Genomic DNA, 25,228 nt, shown 5'->3' on the forward strand with positions numbered 1-25,228 from the left:
CATCTTTTTTTTATGGGGACATTGGTTAATGAAATCCATATATTAAGTGTTTTTGATTTTATTTATTTTATCAGTAATCACTTTTTTAAAATAAGTTTATTGGGGTAACATTGGTTAATACAATTATGTAATTTTCAGGCATACATTATAATTTGACATCTATATATTCTATTGTGTGATTACCACCCAAAGTCTAGTTTCCTTCAGCTACCATATATTTGATCCCTTTTACCCTCCCCCTCTATATTTGACCCCCTTTACTCTGTCTACCTATCCCCTACTCCCCCACTCCCTACCCTTTGGTAACCACTAGTCTATAGTCCATGTCCATGAGTCTCTGTTTGTCCTGTTCTTTTTTTGCTTTTAGGTTTATATCCCACATATAAGTGGTATCATGTGATTTTCTACTGTTTCAATCTGGCTTATTTCGCTTAGCATGATTATCTCGAGGTCCATCCATGTATTAAATGTTTTTAAAACCTAACTTTTTCCTGTTGTTTTCTAGTTTCATATGTAAAATTTACTTGTAAGTTTCTGTGAGAAAAGAAAAATTAGAAACACTTTTGGCTCTTGAAACTGCTAGAGTTCATTCTGAATTAGGTGAGATTTGTAGGAACTTAAATTTGAAGCCCTTTAAAATGCTATTTGTACTAAAAGGGAAGCCAGTACCCATTTATGAGGAGGTTAAATTTAATTTTTCAAAATGTTATTTTAATTAGATATATAACACAGCTCAAGCTATTTTATGTTTTCAGGTTTGCAAGGAATTCCTTGTAACCTATTTTAATTAAGAATGAAAGATCATTTTTAAAGGAGTGCATTTTAAAGGGTATGAAAAGTTTGTTTTCTAACAGGGTGCCTATTTTCCTACATTCTTATTTATAGAGTTTGTTCTGTGAATCCTTGTTTCCTGGTAGCACTGTGCCCTGTGGAAGCAGCTTGGCTGAGCATCAGCACCAGTCAGCACCTACAACCTGCCTCTAGTCTACACACCCGCTACCAGAGTGCCTGTCCTCTGAGAGTTATTTGAGTCCTTGGCTTCTTTTTGGTCCCTTGGCACACTTCTCTCTGACTCTGCTAGACCAAAAGCTAACAGAATTATATGACAGTAGACTTTCCCCCACAAAACATTTCATTTCAAAAATTCAGAATTAGTGGAGAGTTCAAATAATTATGCAGTGAACTCAGATACTCTACCACTTAGATGCTATAATTGATGTTTTGCTGTATTTCTTTTATCACATATCTAACCATCCATCAACTCATCTATTTTTTAATGCATTTCAGAGTAAATTACAAATATCAGTATGTTTAACCCTGTATTTCTTTTTTCTTCTTTTAGGCGAGGCAACCCTTGGTTGACCTCAGATTGCAAGGACCTTGTCAGCTTACAATCCCTTATTTTTTATGCCTATAGCACCTGGTTTTCCTAGGTGGTCTCCCATCCAAGTACTAACCAGGCCCAACCCTGCTTAGCTTCCAAGATCAGACGGGATTGGGCTTTTTTAGTTAACCGTATATTTCACCCTATACACTTCTTAAGCATATCTATAACTGTACTTCTATTCTTTTGTTATCTAAGATTGGCTTTTATAACAATTAAATAATTATTCTTAGTATATTGGAAGGAAAATAGTTTTACAGCTCTTTGATTTGTTTTTCTCTAAGACAGAGTCTTTAATATAATGCTGGACTGGAAGTGGGGTAACTACTAGCCATAGTACAAAAAGAATAATAATTTTAATTGTGTTAAATCTGTATGGATTTTCTTCTTTGACCATAATTTAATCTTTGCTTTTGACTTACATAAAAATAATTTTGAGTGTATATGTACATTATGTGTTTTCAGATACCCTTGTCTGGATATGGAGGAACAAGTAATCTTATTTTGGAAGATGTTAAAAAATTATCTGACAGTTACATGGTAACCTTGAATGACTTAATACCTGGCAAAGAAAGTAGAATTGTTTTTTCTATTCGTAACACTGGCTCTCGAGCAGCTTTTGTTAAAGCAGTAGGTTTTAAGGATTCTCAGAAAAAAGTTTTCCTGGATCCTCAAGTATTCAGGATTTTTCCAGATAAATTTGTGCTCAAGGAAAATACACAAGAAGTAAGTAAATGAGTCTCCACACTAAAAATATAAACTCATTTCTAGCTTAAGTTAATAATTATATATTTTATGGCTAAAAACAAATAATATTTGAAGTGTGTTTAGGAATAGGAATACTTCTCGGAAATACTATACATATGCATTCATGTCTATATTGACTGTTAGGCTTGTATGACAGTTTATTCAGAATACGATAACTTAAATATTTAATATTCACTTGATTTTTTTTTTTTTTTTTGGCACCAGAACGTTACTATAATATATAATCCATCAAGCAGAGAAAGCAGTTACAAAACTGCAACAGAACTGTCAACTGTATACTTCTTTGGTGGAGATGAAATTTCAAGACAGCAGTATCGAAGGTAGTTTACTTAGATGGTATTAGGACCTATTCAGTAGAAATAGTCAAGGCTTAAAAATTGGTTTGGGATTAATGAACTGGTAGGTGAAAAAATCTTGGTAAAATTTGTGTAGCTAATAAGCTACCATAATGTGAAGAAGAAAATGCCTGTAGGAAACTCATCTGTATTTGCATTGTGCTCCCTTTTCTAGGCATTATATTGTGCCTCTTCTTTACTCATATGGGAGCCTCAGACTTTATAATAGGACCATCTTTGTAGTGATGGTAGATTGATTTCAGAAAAGACTTAAGAACTACTGAAAGAGTATATTGTCTAAACACACCTGACTTATTTGGAATATTTCTGGGAAAGTTGTGATTTGAAAGGATCAAGGTATATTTTCAAAATGTGTAGGATGTTTAAGTTGGTTGGCTACTTAAAGCATGTACTTCTGGAAAATTTGGTACATCTAGTTTAAATATAGTATGATGAAATATCAAATTTAGGTATTTAGGTTTAGGATGAAATGTCAAATTTAGGTATTTATTTAGGTTTAGGTATGATTTAAAGATAGGTAACATTCTTGTATGTTGAATTTAAAGTTCTTATAAAGTTTTGTTTCCTAGTCTAGAAGACCTGACTATAAAATAAGTATGAAGTTCACGATGTTTCATCTGTTAGTAGGAAATGTTTAGCTCCCAGTAGGAGAGAGGTATATGCATATACCAGTCTTCTTCCAACCTTTACTCTGCTGTGTTTTATTCCGATGCATAATTTAGGATATTGTATTTTATCTTTAATCTCTCGAGGATTATTGGAATGTTTAAAAAGAGAGAGATTAATGAGAAATTGCTACATGATGTTAGAACAGACCTAATATGAGCAGCTCAACTTTGAACCTGATTTTGTTTTTCAATTAAGTATTTTAGAAATAGAAACTGACATTTGGAGAAATTAGATGAACACGTTTGGGTTTTTTTCCTTTATCTCTACTGAGAGATAGAAATCGGAGTATTGTTTTAGAACTCCTCTTTGATACAGATTTAGGTTAATGAGATTTCTTTTGTCTGTGAACATCTGAGTATTACAGAGAAATTTACATTTCAGTTCTCACACCTTAAAGATTCTGTAGAAGAGGCCAGATAAACATAGTTATATGGCAATTTAAATGTCCCCCTCTCCTGGTTTATGTGTATCATTTTTTGACATATTTTTTTTGGGAGATTTCTGTGGCCAAATTATTACAAATAATGATAATGTAAAACCTGAAAAGAATAATTTTATTATTCTTTCTACTCTTATATTAGGGAGTTCTTGTTCTGATGTTAATATTTAACTGAAACTGATGGTTTACTTCCATGTATAACTTTTAAGGCAATTTGCAAAACAGGTTTTCTTTTAAATTATTTACATTTGATTTAAGACATGAGAGCTATGTACTAATGTTTCATGCTGTTGGTGGAATTTGCCAAATACACTAATAAAAATCTAATTAAGGTCATTTTATATGTAAAAGCACTTTTGAATAAAAATCTTTTCTGACAGAGCTCTGTTGCATAAACCAAGGATTCTAGAACAGATACTTCCAGAGAATAGTGTGTTGCAGAATATTAATTTTGCCGAAGCATTTCAAGATGAGCTACTAGTAACTGAAGGTAAGGATTTCAACATGTCTTAAATCTTTTGGGTCATTTGTAGTATTATCTAGGTCTAGTGATGTGATATAAGGAGGAAGAGTATTAGTTTAGATATGGTGACAGGCTTAGTTTGAGCCACAGTTCTGCTATGTGACTTTGGACAAATGACATCACTGAAATTTAGTTTTCTTATCTATAAAATGAGAATAATAATAATATCTAACTTCTCATCCATACAGAAATATTGTGAAGATAAAATGAGAGAGCTTTGCTATGTAAATGTTAGATATTTAATATATTATTGCACCTATTCTGTGGGTAGACTTTTAAACAGGAGAATAATTGTTACTAAATTCAGATTAATTACTATTTAAGATTTAATGATTGAAAGCTTACACTGATTTTGAGATTTCTGTGCTTTTGTGCCTATTTTATGGTCATAGAGGATGTGATAGTGGCAAAAAAAAATCCCAAATAGATGATGGAGTGACTCTAACTTAGATGTTTAGCCCTCTTTGGGCTGTGTTATGTTACAGGTAACAATAAAGGCCCAAGAGTAGGGAATTACTTAATTATGCAGTGTAATATTTTGAAGCTATTAAAACAGTGATGTGATTTTATATTAATGACATGAGAAGCTCTTCATTTATTAAGAAAAAATTATTTTTAAAGTTTGCATAGTAAGATCTTATTTTGGTATAAAAATAATGTGTTTATATATAGCTACATAGGTAAAATTGCAGTAATAGACACACCAAAATATTAACAATAGTTATGTTCTAGTGATAGAATTTCAGGTGATAGTTTTTTTCTTCTATTTTTTTTTTTTAATTTTAAAGGATGAAATATATATTGCTTCTGAAATGTGAAATGATAAAGGAAAAGGATACTTATGCCTATGTGGAGGTAATATAGAATAGTCTGATCTTTTCAGTAATTAGGAGTCTACTCAAAAGGAAGGCAGCAGTTGGGGTTAATTAAAAATAATGTAGAGATTTGACATGGATCTTGTCAACAGTGTGTTAAAGGAGCAGAATATGGAAAGAACCTTGGATTTGGAGTTGAAACTCAAAGACCCATCTCTACTACTTCAGCTCCTCTGATCTTCACCTTATCTCTTCCTCAAAGAAAGATCCCAATAAAAGAGTTAAACTAAACTATGCTGTGTAGTTGGAACATAAACTTAGTAACATATTGCAACAATAGTGAAGACTGTGTTTGAAAGTAGGTAGCCTGAGTTTATAGTGGTTCAGAGCTTGGCACAGTTTCATGATTCAGCAGCATTTCATTCATGAATTGAATAGACATGAATTGAGAGTACAGGGTGCCAGTCGGTAGAGGTAAAAGATGCAGTGCTTGCCCTCTGGGGGCTTATAGGCTCAGAGGAAGACAGATGATTAAGGTATGGTGTGAAAAATGCTATGATAGAGCTGTGTTTAGGAATCTGGGAGAGCACAGAGGAAGGGTACTCCCACTTAGAATGAGGAATCTTAGAGAATGAGGAAGAGTTGACAGGGTGGAGAAGATGGGGACCAGAATGAGAAAGGATGTTCCAGGGAGAGGGAGCTGCGTGTACAAAAATTCAACAGATGTATTAAGGGTCATGTGTATAAACCCAACCAAGAGATAAGTAACCTGCTGAGATCACCCATCTGAGATGGGGTTGAACTGAGACTTCAGGAGATTTTTGGGATGCCAGATTCTACCTCAAGGAATTTGGATTACTTAAGATGGTATATTTATCATTCAGGTGAAAGGAAGAAACAATCTTACTTTGTTTTCTGTTAGTGTAGTAGATCACCTATGAATATATTGCAGTTGAACTTTCTGCATGATTATTTTGAATACCATTTGTTTGAGCATATTTCTATTACTGGCATTTATAATCTTTTGCAAAATGTGTAAGTAGTACATATTTTCACAGTTGATTTAAACTTTTATATTCACATGTCTTGGTTATTATAAATTTCCATTTAAAAAGTATAATTCTTAATATCTAACTTACATGTAGAATACAAACGTGTTCTATAAAATTTCTTGTGTGTATAAATTCAGGAGGAGTGATTTAGAGGTATTCAACTCCAGCACTATATTATTAATCTACAATATTTAATTAATATTGCCTGGTTTCTAAATTTGCTTAAGTTAAACATCTGTGAGATCACCACTTAAAATTATATACTTTTAACCTCTGTGCTTCAGATTCCTTCTCTTTGATATGGAGAAGATAATGCCTACCTCAAAGAGTTGTGAAAAACAATTAGGTTAATAGATACAAAGGGATTAGAACAGTGCCTGGCCCACAGTAAGCTTTATATAAATGTTCGTGCCACATATATCTTTAAAAATGTTCTTATTTTAATGTTCTCAACAACCCCTGAGATAGATTGTTACTCCATGTTCTACTTGAGGAATCTAAAGCTTAGAGAAGTTAATTTGCCAGAGGTTACGGAACTAAGGACTGGCAAGATTGTAGCTCAAATCCAAGGCCAGAGCCTTAGCTACTGATTATTGATGCTGAACTGCCTATAATTTTACACTAATCAGTAGTATCAAAAATCAAAATATCACCTACCCCTAACCTAAGGAAGTAGTATTTTGTGGTCGAAAATATATAAATTTACCTGTTATTTTGTGGTTTGATTATGTAGATTCATGTATTTCAAACATTTTCTATTTCAGTGTATGATCTTCCCCAACGGCCTAATGATGTTCAGCTCTTTTATGGAAACATGCGTAAAATTATACTTTCAATAATTGGAGAATTCAGAGATTGCATTTCTAGCAGAGAATTTCTTCATTCTTCCAAAGAATCTAAAAGGTAAAATAAGCAAAATCTCGGTCACCAGATTTTAAGATTATTTGATTCATAGTATAGCTGATCTTTTTCCTGTACTTTATTATTTTTTTGTCTCAAAATGTTTATTTCACCTTTATTTTTTTGTTAGGTTGAAATAATTTCAGATTTACAGAAAAGTTTAAAAATAGTACAGAGAACTCCTATATGCAACTTACACTGACATTCCCCAGTTAACACTTTATCACATTCACCTTATTATTTATGTAGATAAAACTTTTCTTCTGAACCAATTACGGGTAAGTTGCAGGCATCATGACCAATTAGCCCTTCGTTTCCTAAAAACACAGCTGCTTTCCTGCATAGCCATCAAAATTAGGACATTAATGTTGAAACAGTCGCTACTGCCATCTAGTCTACTGATTCCATTCAGTTTTCCTCAGTTCCTCAATAACGTCCTTATAGTTAAATAAACAGGAAACTTTCTCTTTCCTCTACTTATTTGGTCCAGAATCTAATCTAAGATCATATGTTGCATTTAGTTAGCTGGTCTCTTTAACCTCTTTGAAAGAACGGTACCTCCAGTCTTTCTTATCTTTCATTACTGAGATAACACCTAGGGCTGGTTTATCACATCAGATCCACAGAATCAAAGATATTAACCAGAATTAAGCTTTACTAATTAGTTTAGTTAGTTATTTTTACTTGTACCTGAGGTTTATTTTAAATTACACACAAAACTTTGGTTAATTTGTTGTAAAACAAGTCTCTTCTCCACTGACTTCTCTATTTTCATTAACCTATGGTCACTAACTCTGCTGGTCAGCTAGGGACAAATGGTTTTTCTTAGACATTAGATTTTTCAGTGCTAAAACCAGGACCATTCCAAACAAACTTAATGCCAAAGCTTGCCCAATTCCTGTGGTTAAGCACCAGTTCATGATTTCGACATCAAATATAAATGTAACCCCTTAGTCACCCTCAGAGGATAAAATTCTCATGACATATGGACCAAAATCTGATTCTAGATATAAGTTCCCCATCATTATTTCCAAGACTTCTAGATAAGGGACAAGTGATTTAATCATTTTTATAGCAAGCAGCGTTCAATCAGTGGATCAAATTAGAACCACATAAGCTAAGATGCCAGACAAAACAAGTTTGAAGCCTCACTCCAACACTCAATAACTGAGTGGCATTGTGCAAAATAATTTATTATTTTTTTTTATTTTTTGCTATCTAAGCTTTTATTTTATTATTGATACATAACATCCAATACATATAAATAGAGAGTACGAAGATTTAATTTACCCTTTCTGCTGTGCCAGACTCATTTAAAAAATAAGGTAAGAAGATGAAGAAAATTATTTTGAAAGAGATTTCAGTTCATAAACAATTAACTTATAGCAAAGAAATATTAAAAATTATATGAAAGAGTGGTGGGTGATAACTTGAGTTTTAACAGTATATAAAGTTTTTAAAGTGTTTATACATTTGAAAAGAACCTAAAGAGTATACTTTTTTATATTTTTAGAAATTAAAATAGATTTCTCTTAGAATTTCTGTATATGTTTAAAATTTTTCATAATAAAATGTTGGAAAATAGATTAATTGTATTTTACTTTTTTCATACCTTGTTCATTCAGGTATTTCAATAAAATCGACGATTATTTAATAAGGAAGAAAGTACATAAGTAAAAGAAACAACAAAATCCAGCCCTTTCAAAACTTCCTTGAATATTAGTATATTCGATGTGGTAAATTAAAGTAATTAATTTAGTTTTAGAAAAGTTTTGATAGTATATTCAACAATATAATACATGCCATCAGAATAGAACTTACAGCCTTTGAAAAGCTCTGTGGTCAGAGTTTATACTCGTTAGCTCTTTCAAACTTTTTGTTGCTTTTAGGTTTATATCACACATATGTGATATCATGTGATTTTCAACCTTTTCTGTCTGGCTTATTTTGCTTAGTATTATTATATCAAGGTCCATCCATGTTGTTGCAAATGGCAGTATTCATCTCTTCTTATGGCTGAGTAATATTCCATTGTATATATGTACCACAGCTTCTTTAGCCAGTCATCTATCGTAGGACACTTCGGTTGCTTACATGTCCTGGCCACTGTGAATAATGCTGCTATGAACATTGGTGTGCAAATATCTTTTGGAATATGAGTTTTCAAGTCTTTGGGGTAAATACTCAGTAGAGGGATTGCTGGATCATATGGTAGATCAATTCTTAGTTTTTGAAGAACCTCCATACTGTTTTTCATAGTGGCTGTACCAATTTGCAGTCCCACCAGCAGTGTATGAGGGTTCTCCACATCCTCTCCAACATTTATTATTACTTGTCCTGTTGATTATAGCTATTCTAACAGGTGTGAGATGGTATCTCATTGTGGTTTTGATTTATATTTCCCTAATAGCTAGCAATGTTTGTTGGCCATTTGTATGTCCCCTAGGGAGAAGTGTCTGTTCAGGTCCTCGGCCCATTTTTTGATTGGATTGTTTGGGTTTTTTTGTTGTTACTGAGTCGTATGAGTTCTTTGTATATTTTGGATATTAGGCCCTTATCGGAGGCGTTGCTTGCGAATATGTTTTCCCATTCAGATGCTTGTTTCTTTACCTTGTTGATGGTTTCTTTTGTTGAGCAGAAGCTTTTTAGTTTGATATAGTCCCATTCATTTATTTTTGCTTTTACTTCCCTTGCTTTTGAGGTCAAATTCATAGAATCCTTTTAAGTTCAAGGTCTTTGAGTTTAGTTCCTATGTTTTCTTCTATGCATTTTATTGATTCAGGTCTTATATTCAGGTCTTTAATCCATGTTGAGTTAATTTTTGGTGTGTGGCGATAGACAACAGTCTAGCTTCATTCTTTTGCAGGCGGCTTTTTGTTGAAAATTATTTGCCCATGTAAATATGGGTTTACTTCTGGACTCCCGATTCTGTTCCACTGCTCCGTGTGTCAGTTTTGCTGCCAATACCATGCCGTTTTGATTACTGTCGCTTTGTTGTATAGTTTCAAGTCGGGCAAAGTGATGCCTCCAGCCTTGTGCTTTTTTCTGAGGATGGCTTGGCAATCCAGAGTCTTTTGTGCTTCCATACGAATCTGATGATTTTTTTGTTCCATTTCTTTAAAAAATGCTGATGGGATTTTGATGGGGATTGCATTAAATCTGTATAATGCTTTAAGTAATATGGTCATTTTAACTATGTTGATTCTGCCAATCCAAGAACACGGAATATCTTTCCATTTCTTTGTGTCTTCTTTGATTTCTTTTAATAAGGTCTTGTAGTTTTCATTATATAGATCCTTCACATGTTTCGTTAAGTTTATTCCTAGATATTTTATTCCTTTTGGTGCAGTTGCAAAAGGAATTAATTTTTCCACTTCTTTTTCTGACACTTCATTATTAGAGTATAAGAACGCTATGGATTTTTGAACATTGATTTTGTACCCAGAAACTTTATTTGCTTATTGTTTCTAGTGTTCTTGAGGAGTCCTTAGGGTTTTCTATATAGAGAATCATGTCATCCGCAAATAGTGACAGTTTGACTTCTTCATTTCCTATTTGGATGTCTTTTATATCTTTCTCTTGCCTGATTGGACTCGCTAAGACTTCCAATGTTATATTGAATAACCTTGCCTTGTTCCTGACCTTAGAGGAAAGGTTTTTAGTTTTTTACTATTAAGTATAATGTTCGCTAAGGGCTTGTCATATATGGCCTTTATTATATTAAAGTATTTTCTTTCTGTACTGATTTTGTTAAGTGTTTTGATCATAAATAGGTGCTGTATCTTCTCAAAGGCTTTTTCTGCATCTCTTGATATGGTCGTATGATTCTTATTTTTTAATTTGTTTATGTGGTATATCACATTAATCGATTTGCCTATGTTGAACCATCTCTCTGCCCCTAGGATGAAGCCCACTTGATTGTGGTGTATAATCTTTTTAATATGTTGCTACATTCAGTTTGCCAGTATCTTATTTAGGTTTTTTGCATCTGTGTTAATGAGAGAGATTCATCTGTAGTTTTCTTTTTGTGTGTTATCTCTACCAGGTTTTGGTATCAGAATAATTAATATTGGCCTTATAAAATGAGTTAGGAACTAAGTATTGCCTCCTCTTTGAGTTTTTGGAGGAGTTTAAGGAGAGAATAGGTATTAAATCTTTGAATCTTTGGTGGAATTCACTGGTGAAGCCATCTGGACTTTTACTTTTTGGTAGGTTTTTGATGATTGTTTCCATTTCCATACTGCTGATCAGTCTATTTAGATTTTCCATTTCTTCTTGATTCAGTCTAGAAAGGTTGTATCTTTCTAACTATTGGTCCATTTCTTCTAGGTTATTAAATTTGGTGTTCTATACTTTTTCATAGTATTCTTGTATGATCCTTTGTATTTCTGCAGTGTCTGTCGTAATTTCCCCTCTTTCATCCCTGTTTTTGTTTATTTGTGTCCTTTCTCTTTTTTCTTTAGTGAATCTAGCTAGGGGCTTGTCAATTTTATTAAACTTCTCAAAGAACCAACTCTTTGTTGCATTTATTTTTTCTATTGGTTTTTTTTTGTTTTCAATTTCATTTATTTCTCTTCTAATTTTGATTATTTCTTTCCTTCTGCTGACATTGGGCTTCATTTGTTCTTCCTTTTCTAGTTTTTTAAGATGAAGCATTAGGTTGTTGATTTGGGTTCATTCTTATTTTTGGAGGTAGGTCCGTAATGATATGAACTTTCCTCTCATGACCACTTTTGCCATGTCCTAAAAGTTTTGATATGTTGTACTATCATTATCATTCATTTCTATGTATTTCTCGAGATCCCTCTTTATTTCTTCTGTGACCCAATTATTCTTCAGTAGTATGTTGTTTAAGTTATTCTTCAGTAGTATGTTGTTTAATCTTCATGTGTTTGTGGTTCTTTCTGCTTTCTTTTTGCAGTCGATGTCTAATTTCAAAGCATTATGATCAGAGAATATTGTTGGTATGATTGCAATCCTCTGACATTTGTTGAGGCTATCTGTATCTGTATGTCCCAGTATGTGGTCAGTCCTTGAGAATGTTCCATGTGCACTAGAGAAAAGTATAAACAGCTGTGTTGGGATGAAAGGCTCTGTAAATGTCAATTATGTCCAGTTGGTCTAACGTATCATTTAAGGATGTTATTTCCTTATTGATTCTGTTTGGATGATCCGTCTGTATCTGACAGTGGAGTATTTAGGTCCCCTACTACAATACTGGTTTGGTCTGTTTCTCCCTTTAGTTCTGTGAGTAATTACTTTATATGTTCCGGGGCTCCCTGATTGGGAGCATAGATATTAATAAGTATTATGTCTTCTTGGTGCATGATTCCTTTTATCATTATGAAATGTCCCTCAGTATCTTTCTTTACCTTTACCTTTTTTATTTTGAAGTCTATTTTGTCTGATATTAGTACCACTACTCCCACTTTTCTCTTAAATCCATTTGCTTGAAATATCATTTTCCACCCTTTCACTTTGAATCTGTATTTGTGTTTGGAGCTGAGATGTGTCTCCTGGAGGCAACATATGGTTGAGTTTTGTTTTTTGATCCATTCTGCAACTCTGTGCCTTTTAATTGGTGAGTTCAATTCATTTACATTTAGGGTGATTCTTGAAATATGAGGTCTTCTTATAGCCCTTTTATCTTTTTTCTGATAGCTCAGTGTTTCCATTGCTTCCTTGTGCTTCTGTTTTCTTTATTTTGGTTGGCTTTTGTGCATTTTCCCTCTGGTTCTTCTTGTGTTTTATGTTACATACTTCGGTTCTGAATCTTTGATGTGTGGTTACCATTACAAATATGTAAAGGATAGTTATATTTATATATGGTCGTCCATTTTCTTCTGCACATGCCTTCTCTCCATTCCCCTTTGTGAATTTGGATCTTTAAATCCTTCCCTTTTCAGTCATTGTCTCAATTTGTATGCTGAAAGTTCATTACTATCTTGCTATAACAATTCTCTTATTATTATTTAAGCTTATAATGCCCTGTTCATAGTAGGGGTTGCACTCCTCTGCTTCTATTTGCCTGATAGTCACTTTACTCATAATTATTTTTATTTTTTTTTGAGGGGCGGGGTTCATTTTGTTTTAGGTGAGCTGACCTCATTCAGTATTTCTTGTAGTGCAGGCCTCGTAGTAGAGAATTCCCTCAATTTTTGTATGTCTAGAAAGGTCTTAATTTCTCCTTCATATCTAAAGGAGAGCTTAGCTGGATACATTATTCTAGGCTGGTTGTTCCTTTCACTTAATAGTTTAAATATTCAATTCCATTCCTTTCTGGCTTGTAAAGTCTGCCCTGAGAAGTCCGAGGATAATGTAATGGGTTTTCCTTTATAAGCGACCGTTTTCTTCTCCCTGGCTGCCCTTGGAATTCTGTCTTTGTTGTTGATTTTTGATAATTTCAATACAGTGTGTCTTCGTGAAGGCCTCTTTGAGTTGAGATAATTGGGTGTTCTATTGACTTCTTGAATTCCAAGCTCCAGCTCATTCCTTAGATTTGGGAAATTCTTGTCCACTATTTGTCTGAAAATGCTTTCTAATCTCTGTTTCTTTTCCTCCCCTTCGAGAATTCTCATTATTCTTATGTTTCCTCTCCTGATGGTATCAGCTAATTCTTGTATTTCTCTTTCATTCTTCGATCTCTCTTTTCTTCCTTCTGATTTATTTCTAGATTTCTGTCTTCAATATCACTGATCCTTTCCTCTGTTTTGTTGACTCCATTACCCAGGCTTGTTATTTCATTTTTCAACTCTTGCAGTGTTTTTTTTCCCTTCAGAAGGTCTCTTCTGTTTTTTTGTTGTTATTGTTTTTTTTTTTTTTTTGAGAGTTTCAGTCTTTTTGCTAAAGAGCTCATTCTGCTCATCTAGTTATTTTTTCAATTCCTGAAATTGTCGATATGATTTGTTTTGGATCTCATCTGAGTTTTTTCAGAAGTACCATCCTGAATTCTCTGTCATTTAAGTTGCATATTTCTATGTCTATAAGCTTATTTTCTGGAGATTTTTATCTTTCTTTCTGAGATGCCTTGTCACCTTGGTTGTTCATGGTGTTTAATGGACTATTTCTCCGCTTGGGAATTAATGGAAATTTGTTCTGCTTTTTTTTTTTCCAGAAAGAAGATTTATTGTATAATGGTCCCTAGCCTGTTGCAAATAAGGTGTTTTTCTTTTGGTTTCTAGTAGGTGGCATCTAAGCCCTGTTTTATATAAAGTCCTAAAAAATGCCTTTTTAAAAAATTTTCTTGTCAATATTTAATTATACTCACTACCCTCAGTTTCAGTTCCTGTCAGTGTCAGCGACAGTCTTGGCAATGTTTGCTCAGATTCCCCAGGGGCTCTGCAGTGATTGGTCTAGGATGGTATGGGGGGAGAGGCCCTCTGGGTTGGCAGTTGAGGGCTGTGGCTCAGCCTTGGTTTTGCAACCGGGGCTGGTAAAAATCAACTGTTGTTTCTCTGTGGTCCTGTCCCGCTTCTCTGTCTAATGACTGGGTCTTGTCGCCGCTGCAGGGAGCTCACAGCAGTCCCAGGCAGGGCTTTTCAGAGAAGTCCCCATGCCTTCACCCCTCCCCCTTCTCCTGCTGAGAGTTCAGGAGGCTGTGAGAGGCAGCTTCTTTATTTCTCCCAGTCCATCGACCGACACTTGGAGTTCTGACCTGTGGTAGCTCTTATGTTCAGATTCCACACTCAGACGTGCTCATATGCAGTTTGGGTGTTTTTTGTTCAGTTTTAGATGTTCAGCTTATTGTTTCAAGGGGAGAGATCTGGGAACATCTCTTACTCCGCCATGTTTAATCACTTTACTAATAATTTAAGTGCAACATGAAGAAATCCAGATTGCTAATAGTGTTTCATAGGTCCTTTTTGCAACATGAATTCTCTACTCTGGCTCAAATTTAATGCTATTTGTGCATGTGATATATCGCTTACACAGAAGGGGGAGCCATTTCATTCATGAAAGCTTGCTATACTTTGATGATTACGTAACTTATGTGATATTTTTGCGAACATCTATGCCACATAAATTTATAAATTTCAGATTTCTTTACCATAGACAATTCTAGACATACCAAGGGTATCTTGTTAAAAATATTCTGTAGATAAAGACATTAATATGTGTGCTAGGAGATGTCATTAGTAGAATTACAAGGGGATTTTACCAAGTCATTTTTTTTCCCCCTGGGCTTTCTATGGTAAACAGGAGAAAATAGGCTGCAGGCCAGCTGCTGACCCTTTTCTTACCAATGACCTTGATGTTTTTACAGAGTACAGGCCAGTTACTTTGTAAACTATTCCGCAGATTCAGAACACCACAGAAATTATGCTGTTTGTTTTCTCAGTAAACAAAGCTAATTTGTCCCATTACTAGAAATATTTTTTCACTTAGTTAAAACAGTGTCTGCCAGGTTTCTCCACTATAAAGTTAGCTACAGTCTTGTAGGGAGGTAATTGATCATGACTTGATCCTCGTCAAACTTTTCGCACCCAGTGATGATTGTTGCCTGAGTCATATTATTACTATCTTGTTTACCAAATGGTGATTTTCTAATTTCATCTTTCTTTCTACATTTATCAATTGTCTTTCCACTATGAGGAAGAGATTTACTTTTTCCTCTTTTATGTATTTATTCACTTATATTAGGATGAACTTATGCGTTCAATATTAATCCTTTACTGTCATATTTGGTCCCTTAATTTGATTGCTTGATTGGTGTATCCCCATCATTCTTTGAGCACTTCCTTATTCAGAGGTACAATAGATTATTCAAGGCTCATCTTACACTTCTCCTGTCCAAGCCCTAAAATAGCTGGGACTTCTCTTAGAAGTCCTCGTTTTTTTTTTGTAGAGAATGGTATTGAAACCAGGATGTGAGTAAGAGTAGTAAGTGCTATTGCTTTTGAGTTATCATTACTTGTAGGCTCCCTCAGTGGACAGAGCTAGGAAGTAAATGCATTTATATATAAATCCATGTGTATCCATTATCTGTCTATAAATATGTTAAAACCACGAGTTAACACTGCTACCTCCGATTCTAATGCAGTACAGTGCATTCCATTCTTCCTTTCCCTAATTGTATCTTTTTTTCTCCAGTACCGAGAATCCTGGCTCTATTTGTCCTCAATATATATTTACATTTTACTGAATCCTCCTGTTTTTAACCAATCTTATCACATGGTCTCAGTGTTGCCAACTCATATTGACTGAGAGTTCTCTGCAAATCCCAGTGCCACCAACTAAGAGCTCACTGCTGACTCACTCGCCCACCCCCACCACCCCACTGCCTCTAGCTCATGCCTGCTTACTCACTTTTATCTCTACTTACAATGTTAATTTTCTTTTAAGATATTCAGTCAAAGCAAGTTAAAGATAGTAGTTACATATATTTAAAATTATCTTGAAGATCACTTGTGAGGAATTGGTTCTTAGGAAGCTAAAAAGCCAATAATCAAATTTTTTATTTTTAATGGTGCCTTCTTTATTGGTCTGGGGCAGTAGAGGTTCCCTTTAAAAAGGAGGGGACAAGAGGGCAATGGTAAAGGTGAAGAGAGGGATTTCTTTCTGCTGAGTGGTGACTTGAAATAAAGATGTTCCACTCCAGGGTAGGAGAATTTGGGCATCGCACAGTTGAACTTCAATTAAATCATGTGCTTTTCTGATTATAAAATGTATTTGGATTATAATTTTTTGCAATCTAAGGCTTATTAGAAAACAGTTTCAACACTTAATAAAAAAAACTTCTTAAACTCGATTAGCATTTTTTACTGTGATATTTTTTCCAGAAGACTCTTGTTTTAAAGTTTTTTGGTGTTAACATTATGAAACCTGTTATTATTGTGCCGTTATAGATACATTAAGAGAGTCATTGTTTTTGTTTTTGTTTTTTTTTCTTTTAATTCTTAATTTTGGGTAATTTTCTAGTAAATTCTTTTAAGAGATCTCAGGTAGCATGCAGAAGTCAAGGCAGGAAAAATTAAATCATCGGGTATTCTAATTAAAGATTAATATAATAATACTTAACCTATACTGTGTTTTTAATACATTAAGAATACACAATACGAAGGACTTTTATTCATTGAAAAATATACAGTATATAATGTACTTTTAGCTTTATATAAATGTTTAGATTTATGAAGATAATATAAATACTTGACACAGTCTGGCTTGTTATCATTTTTTTTCTTTCTATAGTGAATCGGACAGTCTTAGGAAACATGGTGGCAATGTTTCTTTGGATGTTTTACCAGTTAAAGGTCCTCAGAGTTCTCCACCTCTTTCACAAGCTGTTTACTCACCTCAAGATAAATCATCTTCTGAAGAAATGTGGACTGTCCAACCTGAACACTTGATTTTGGTAGCCCCTACTACTTGTGAGTATGACAATGATGAAACTACAGGAATGCGCTCTGAAACTCAGGGCTGTATGTATTTAACTCTGTACCCATGGCTCATCTATGAGATATACATGGATTTTATTCAGATGTGACCGATGGCTTTCACAGGTCCTCCTCATTTATTAGAGACCTAACTCAGACTTGACCAGAGCTTCATTCTGACACAAGGCCATGGTCCTCAGTCCAAGTTCCCAGTTCCCCATATGGCAGAGCCATGCATCCCTTCCTGCCATCACATCCTCTGCCCCAAAGAACTCATTTGGCACTTGGCCTCTTTTACCTTTAACATTGATAAAGTTGGTTCATATAGTAGGAACAAATCTGGTACCTATGTATGTACCTGAGATAAGACCAGGTGGTAACAGTTTCCAGATTTTCTTTTTTCTCTGACTTTGTTCAGTAATGAACTTTGTTCAGTACCTTTGTAGTTTCTAAGAGTAAACAGATGGTCTTGATTTGAAATTCCTGTACTTGGGCAGTTGAGAAAGCAAAATAAGCTGGTTTACTGGTGTACTTATTTAGTATTTATTTTTACTGTTTATTAACTTTATCTTTTTCACTAATACTAAATGTAAGTAACATTTATCTGATATAATAGGTGATCTGGCAAAAACTGGACGTTTCCAGATTTTAAATAATTCTGTTAGGTTACTGAAATTTGAGCTGTACTGGCCAGCACATTGTCTTACGGTAACACCGCAACATGGATTTATCGAGCCAGAGTAAGTATGACCTTCCCTTTTCTCTGGGTGTTATTCAGATGCTAGCATGGTGACTTTCTAAGGGTTAAATAACATGCCACTTGACTCAGTAGAATTTTTTTGTGTGCTAACTGTACAGAGCGCCATGGATGTTTCTGTAGGACTTACAGTGAGTTTAAGACTCATGCCTCTTAGCGGAATAAAGACCTTGTCCACAGCCAATTGTGGTATATAGCCTAAAAGGGTCAAAAAAAGACGTGTGAGGTGGGAAAGAGTTCCTGGAGTGGAAGACATCTGAATATTTTTCTGATATATTGTTCAGCCTGCAAAATAACAAAGCAAGGGATACATTTGGGCCTGTGTTGAGGGGCGGTGGTCTCTGCCTTCCATTACCTTGAGTTTGGCTGGCTTACTAACTGCTGATTTAGTCTAAAAGGTATTTTATAGACAAAGCTTCCTGCGTAATATGTCCGAGCCATAACTTAGCTTTCTGTTTTCGGCAAAGAACATTCTAAGATAGAAGTCTTTTGGGGCCTAATGTTGATAAGCAGCTGCCTTCTATATGCAGCTTAATTATTAATAGGAGGTAAAGCAATAGCTCTGCAGCTTTTCAGGGACTTTATCTGGGTCGGCAAAAGACATTCACATCTGAAAGCTGCTTCATATTTAGGAATAGCAGCTTTGCAGAAGAGCAACATGAAGTTTATTTACTTTTGCAAAATGATGGAGTATGCATTTTAGAAGCATTTACTTGAGTAAGACTCAGGTAAGGTACAGATAGGGGCACTCCAGAGAAACATTCCTAGGACCAAAGCAGTCAACCATTTTTACTGATTTACTAATTAATGGTTAAAAATCTAGGGAAATGTTAGGGCAGGTTGTTCACAAATAACTTTTACATTGCCCCATGTATTTAGCTAGTAGCAATAGAAAATAATCTTGCTCAGTCATTTTTTTAAAAATAACTTATTTTTCAGTAACAGTTGACATATTAGTTTCAGGTGTACAACATAGTGCTTAGACATTTACATAACTTAGAAAGTGATCACCCCAATAAATCTAGTACCCATTTGACACCATGCATAGTTATTACAATATTATTGACTATATTCCTTATGCTATACTTTACATCCCCATGACTATTTTGTAACTACTAATCTCTTCACTTTTTTACCCATCCTTCCTACCCCTTCCATCTGGTAGCCATCAAAATATTCTCTATCTGTGAGTTTCTGTTTTGTTTGTTTATTTCATTCTTTAGATTCATTATGTAAGTAAAATCTTATGGCATTTGTCTTTATCTGACTTACTTCCCTCTGCACAATACCCTCTCGGTCCATCCATGTTGTTGGAGATGGCAAGATTTCATTCTTTTTTGTGGCTGAGTACTATTCTATTATATATATGTGCCACCCCTTCTTGATGCATTCATCTACTGATGGACACTCAGGTTGCCTCCATATCTTGGCTATTGTAAATAATGCTGCAATGAACATATATTTTCACATGTCCCTTCAAAGTAGTTGTTTTGGGGTTCTTCGGATAAATTCCCAGAAGTGGGATTACTGGATCCTTCTTTGTCTCTTGTTATAGCCTTTGTTTTAAAGTATATTTTGTCTGGTATAAGGAGTTTCACCCTTAGGTTCAGGACTTTATGCTTTTTTTAATTTCCATTTTAATGAAATACCTTTTTCCACTCCTTTTGGTTTGATGGTGGTGAACTCTTTTAGCTTTTTCTAGTCTGGGAAGCTCATGATCTGTCCTTTGATTCTAAATGATAGCTTTGCTACGTAGAATCATCTTGTTTGTAGGTCATTGCTTTTCATTATTTTGAATATTTCATGCCAGTCCCTTCTGGCCCGCAAAGTTTCTGTTGAGAAATCAGTTGACAGTCTTATGGGAACTTTGTTGTAGGTAACTAGATGCTTTTCTCTTGCTGCTTTTAAGATTCTCTCTTTCTCTTGAAGCTTTGGCTTTTAATTATGTAGCTTGGTGTGGGCCTCTTTAGTTCATCTTGTTTGAGACTCTGCATTTCTTGGGGCTTGTATGTCTATTTCCTTTACTAGGTTAGGGAAGATTTCTGTCATTATTTCTTGAAATAGGTTGTCAGTTCCTTATTTTCTCTCTTCTTCTGGCACCCCTATGATGTAAACGTTGGTACACTTGATGTTAAATGGCACCTTAAACTATCCTAATTTTTTTGAATTCTTTTTTTATTGCTGTTCTGATTGGGTGTTTTCTGCTACCTTATCTTCTAAATCGCTGATTTGATATCTCTGCTTCATCTAATCAACTGTTGATTCCCTCTAATATGTTCTTCATTTCAGTTAGTCTTCATCTCTGGCTGGTTCTTTTCGATGTTTTCTATCGTCTTTTTCATGTTTTCTATCTCTTTGAGATCTTTGAGATCTCTCTCTGAGATCTTTGAGCATCCTTATAACCAATGTTTTGTACTCTGCATCTGGTAAATTGCTTGTCTCCATTTTGTTTGGTTCTTATTCTGGAGCTTTGTTCAGTTTTTTTCTGGAGCTTTGTTCTGTTCTTTCATTTGGGACATGTTCATTTGTCTTCCCATTTTGGCTGCCTCCCTGTCTTTGTATGTATTAGGAAAAGCTGCTACGTTTCTCAGCCTTAGTAGAGTGGCCTTATGTAGTAGGTGTCCTGTGGGGCGCAGTGTCCCTTGTGTGGATTGTGTGTGCCTTCCTGTTGTAGTTAAGCCTCGGTTGCTGTTGGCATATCAGTGAGAGGGATCAACTCTCAGGCTGATTGTTTGTGAAGACTGGCTGTGATTACAGTGAAGGGGCTCTTGTACAGGAGCTGACCCTATGAAGCAGGATTCACTTTTGCAGGGCTCTGGTGCCTGCTGAGTCTGCTCTTTGGGTGTGTTGTTTGTGGAGGTAGTCAGGTGGAGCTCTAGTGTGGTCTGAAGCTGGCCACTGGGTGTGTTGTTTGCGGGGCCTCTTGGGAGGGGCTCTGTTTCAGGCCAAGGTCAGCTGCTGCCTGTGTTCTGCCAGAGGCCACTTAGTGTGAGCAACAAAGTGATCTGCAGTTGGTTGCCTCTTGTGCTGGGCTTGGAAGTGCCTGGGGGAGGCTGACCTATGAATCGAGGTTGGCTTGGGGCTGCTTTGCAAGAGATACAGGGCACGCCAAGGGCAGATGCTGCTTGTTTAGGGTTTGTTAACCTATGAAAGATTTAGGAAATTTTGCAGCCTGAGCCAAGACAGACTATTTTTAAGGAAAAGCCACTGGCAGCTGCTTGGATGGGCCCGCAAGTTGGGTGGGGCAGGGTCTCAGAATCACCAGGGCAAGGCGAATAGTGTTAGCCTGGTTGATGGAGCCTCAGATATGATGTCCACCTCCATCTGCATACTGGGTTGGGAGAAGGCTCAACAAAGGAACAATGGCATATGCCGGCACATCTTTCTGGGTGAAAGCTTCCCCTTTAGTCCTTGCCATGAAGCCAGACAATTCATTTCCTCCCTGTATGTCCTGGCATCTTTTAAGCTGTTGCCCCGGTGCTGGAGCTCAATGAGTGAGTCTGTCAGAGAGTAAGTCTGTGCATAGGCCCTTTAAAAGGAACACTTGAGACTGCAGCTACCCTTCATCTTACTCGGCCACAATCTCCACTGCATTTCACAGCTAGAGTTGTGGAAACTTCTCTCCCTGGCACTTGAAATCTGGCCTGGGAAGCTTGGTGTGGGGCTGGGACCCATCTCTCTTCAAGGGGGACCTCTGAAGCCAAGAATTTCCTCCCAATTTTTAACCACCATTCATGAGTGTTGGGCCAGCCCCTTTCGTGTCTCCACCCCTCCTACCAGTCTCTATGTGGCTTCTTCTACATACCCTTAGTTATAGAACTTTTGTTCAGCTAGACTTCAGGCAATGTTCACTGATGGTTGTTCTGTAGTTTAGTTGCAATTTCGATGTGGTCACTAGAGGAGGTAAGCACAGCATTTACCTAGTTTGCCATATTGACCAGAAATCTTTGCCATTTTCGACACGTGTACCAAAATATCTTTGGTAAATGGTGATTTCTTTTAAGGCACAAATCTAACTACATCATCCACAATTTAAAGTTTTTTTGACATCCTTTAGCTCTTGAAGAGAACATTGAACATAGAAAATTTTAGCAACTGAGAAAAAAAAAGAAATAACCTTTTTTTTTTTTTTTAATTTCATTTTATCTCTTTCTTGTTCTTCCAGTTTTCTCCTCACCTGTTACATTCTCTTTATACTGTGACAGTTTCATTTTTTATTATCAAGTGGCTCAGAGCTTTTGTAGTTTTGGTCTTTTGCTCCAGAAATTTGTATCTGAATTGCTTTTTAAATGAACTTTCTACTGTACGGTTTGTTTTCATAAGAGTTTCACCCTTAGGTTCATGGGTTTATGCCACTTAACTTTTTGTTAGCCACTGTGTTGCGGGTGAATGCAAAATCAGATGTGTGTGAGAGCTCATCTCTGTTCTCTGCTCTGTCTGAGCAATAAGGAAATAGTCTTTGATAGAACAGTATTTATAACTCTTGTGGCTATTGGTATTAAAGTATAGAATATTCTTGGTTTTCATTATTAAATTCTTTTTTTAAGGAGTAAGCTACAAATTCTTGTGAGTCCTAATTCCACCTTATCCACAAAACATTCAATATTCCCATGGAGTGGTTTGATCTATATACACTGTGACAATGGACAGAAGGTACTTTTTAATTTTTTTTTTTTTTCCGAGCAACATTTCTTTTGTAGCTTAGGTGTCATAATCCTTTTTTAGCACTTACAGTTCAGAAATCGAATAAAAGTATATGTTCTTTCAGCCCCAATGGACTTATTTAAATAGAGCATTTAGTAGATATTAATGTTCTGAATGATTTTCCTGGGTTGAGGCAGGAGTGGAGAGTGGGGTCTAGAAGCCATTATTAATTTGCCAAATTTGCTTCGGAAAAAAAAAAGAGCATTTGAGAAGAGGTCATAAAGTCAGAGATTTACTTTGAGATCTGAATAAACTAATTTCTAAATTTATCAGTGTTTCATTTGTTTTGCATTACTTTCCCCTATGACTTAAAAATAGGATTTTTTTTTTTTTTTTTTTAAGAAAGATAGTTACATTTCTGTCTTATTATCCTTTTATTTGGCCCATTTCAGAAAATTGTGAAAGTTCAAATTAGAGAAGACTTGACCCAGGAAGAACTTCTCACTCCTTTGGCCTCCAGCTCATTTGGAATTTCTTCTCGAGTAACTGAGCCTTCAGCTAGTCATCTGGTAAAACCAATGACAAAACCACCCTCCACAAAAGTTGAGATAAGAAACAAGACTGTTACTTTTCCTACAGTAGAACCTGGTGAAACTTCAGGTATCCTGTCACAAGATTATTTAATTAAAATGTCTACTGACATATTGAGTGTAATTGAGTTAACCATGTGTTAGTGATAGGTATAAAATTTTACCCCTTTACTGCAGGACAAAATCAAGTAGTCATTGACAGTTATTTCAATGATGAGCTGGATTTGGCAGAGCTTAAAAATCGTAAACTTTTACATCTCAGCATTTAACAAATCTTTGTATTCCAGGAGCCTTAGATTTTACTTGGTTAGAACCATCCCTCCCCAACTCTCACTAGATCTTTGACTAGAATTACTAATAGCTTAGTAGCTGAAGAAGAAAGGAAAATGAGTAGAGCCTGGCTCTGTTACGTACTGATGTGACTTTGAATTTCAGTGTTTGTCTGTCTCTCTCACTCTTTCTCCCTCTCTCTGTCCCCCAACCCTTCCCTCACACCCCATCTCTCTCTTCCTCTCTCCTCCTCAGTTCCTCCCTCCCAGCTCAGACTGAAAGACTATTAGAAGAGATTTGGGACCATTTATCACCTGGCCTTCTAAGCTCCCAGCCTTTCACTGGTTTTGTCTTCCACTCAGGTTTCCTTCTTTCACTCCTGGATTTTGTCTTCACCAATAGCTATACCATGTTTTCGCTCTCGGTTTCAGGACTGTCACTTCTTGGCCATCACCCCTGTCTTTATAGCTCAGTTACTGTAGGAATTACAGCAGTTCTCTAACCTCATTCCAACTTCCAGGTTATTAACCCTACTATTTTTTCATTCTCCATTGTCCTACCTATATCCCACTTCTCTTACAACCCTCTTTGAAATCTGAAGTCTGTCATTGTAATTACTACTGCACAAACATTCTTAACTGCCATGTGCCCCCTCTCCCTCTGCATTCCTATCTGGCAAAATCCTAGCCCTTGTTAAAACCAGTTGTCTACTTACTCCATGTCTCTACCCTACAGAATAACATTTCTGGAGAAAACTACAAACACGCTGACTGATTCATGAGCTCAGCTCTCAGATCAACACTAGGCTTTCTCCCAGCCCTCCTTGGTCCATCTCCAGCAGTTATTTAGCAGCTCCTTTCTTCTCAAAGCTCCTACTCCTCCTGTCCTCTCTTAATTCTGTTCTCTTTCCAACTCTTTACCTTGTTTCACACATCGTTGAAAATATAGAAGCCTTGAGGCTAAATGAAAGGCTGTTTCCACCACAGACAAACCCTTCTGCTTGAGATCTAGGCCCATCTATTCTTGCCCTCTTGAGCTTCTTCCAGCTCTTTCTCACTCCTGTGTCATCAGTTCCTCCCCCGTTATTGATGCATTTCCATTAGTACACAGTATGCTCTCCTGTGAACTATTTAAGAAATGCCTTCCTTGGCCCCACATCTCCTTGCTGCAGCTGCCCTCTTTCTCAATACCTCTTGCTAGTGAAATGATTGTGCTCCCTGGCTTCAGTTCCTCAGTTTATTTAGCTGCTGCCACCACCACACCCTGAACTGCCACTCCTTTTGAGGTCACTGAAAAGCTCCATTTTGCCAAATCTGTCATCTCTTTTATGTGTCTTTGTTAATTTAATTCATCAACACTGTTGACCACTCTTCCTCCTTGAAATGCTTCCTTCTTGGACGCTCTCCTGGTTTTCCCTGCCTCATGCGTTCCTTCTCAGGTTCCACTGCTGACTCCTGTTCTTCCTGGGCCTGTCTGTGTTCCCTTCCCTCTGCTCTCCCTGTGCCCCAGATGTACCCACCAGGCACCTGCTCAATTTCTGCATGTGGACATCTCGCAAAAACAGAACTCTTGTTTTACCCATGAAACCTGCTTCTCCTCTAGCCTCACCCATATCTGTCAGTTAGTGGCTCCACTGTCTGCCCATTTCATTGAGCCAAATCTCTAGAAGTTGATTTCTCTTCCCTCCC

At 35.9% G+C, this 25,228-nt stretch overlaps 1 protein-coding gene across 18 annotated transcripts in view; it reads left to right on the plus strand.

The window, feature by feature from the left end:
- CEP192 (centrosomal protein 192) overlaps positions 1–25,228 on the plus strand; it is a 130,202-nt gene that overhangs the window by 89,335 nt on the left and 15,639 nt on the right. For 17 of the 18 annotated variants that reach the window (XM_011381317.2, XM_023523968.1, XM_011381316.2 and 14 more), the window contains 8 exons: positions 1,850–2,110; positions 2,357–2,472; positions 3,997–4,106; positions 6,771–6,909; positions 17,095–17,273; positions 17,896–18,019; positions 22,584–22,689; positions 23,133–23,340. In XM_011381317.2, the coding sequence (XP_011379619.1) occupies positions 1,850–2,110; positions 2,357–2,472; positions 3,997–4,106; positions 6,771–6,909; positions 17,095–17,273; positions 17,896–18,019; positions 22,584–22,689; positions 23,133–23,340 (1,243 nt within the window). The remainder of the gene's footprint in view (positions 1–1,849; positions 2,111–2,356; positions 2,473–3,996; positions 4,107–6,770; positions 6,910–17,094; positions 17,274–17,895; positions 18,020–22,583; positions 22,690–23,132; positions 23,341–25,228) is intronic. The other variant, XR_002777456.1, reaches the window with a different exon arrangement.

Source organism: Pteropus vampyrus, unplaced genomic scaffold (assembly GCF_000151845.1).
Source record: "Pteropus vampyrus isolate Shadow unplaced genomic scaffold, Pvam_2.0 Scaffold434, whole genome shotgun sequence".
NCBI lineage: Eukaryota > Metazoa > Chordata > Mammalia > Chiroptera > Pteropodidae > Pteropus > Pteropus vampyrus.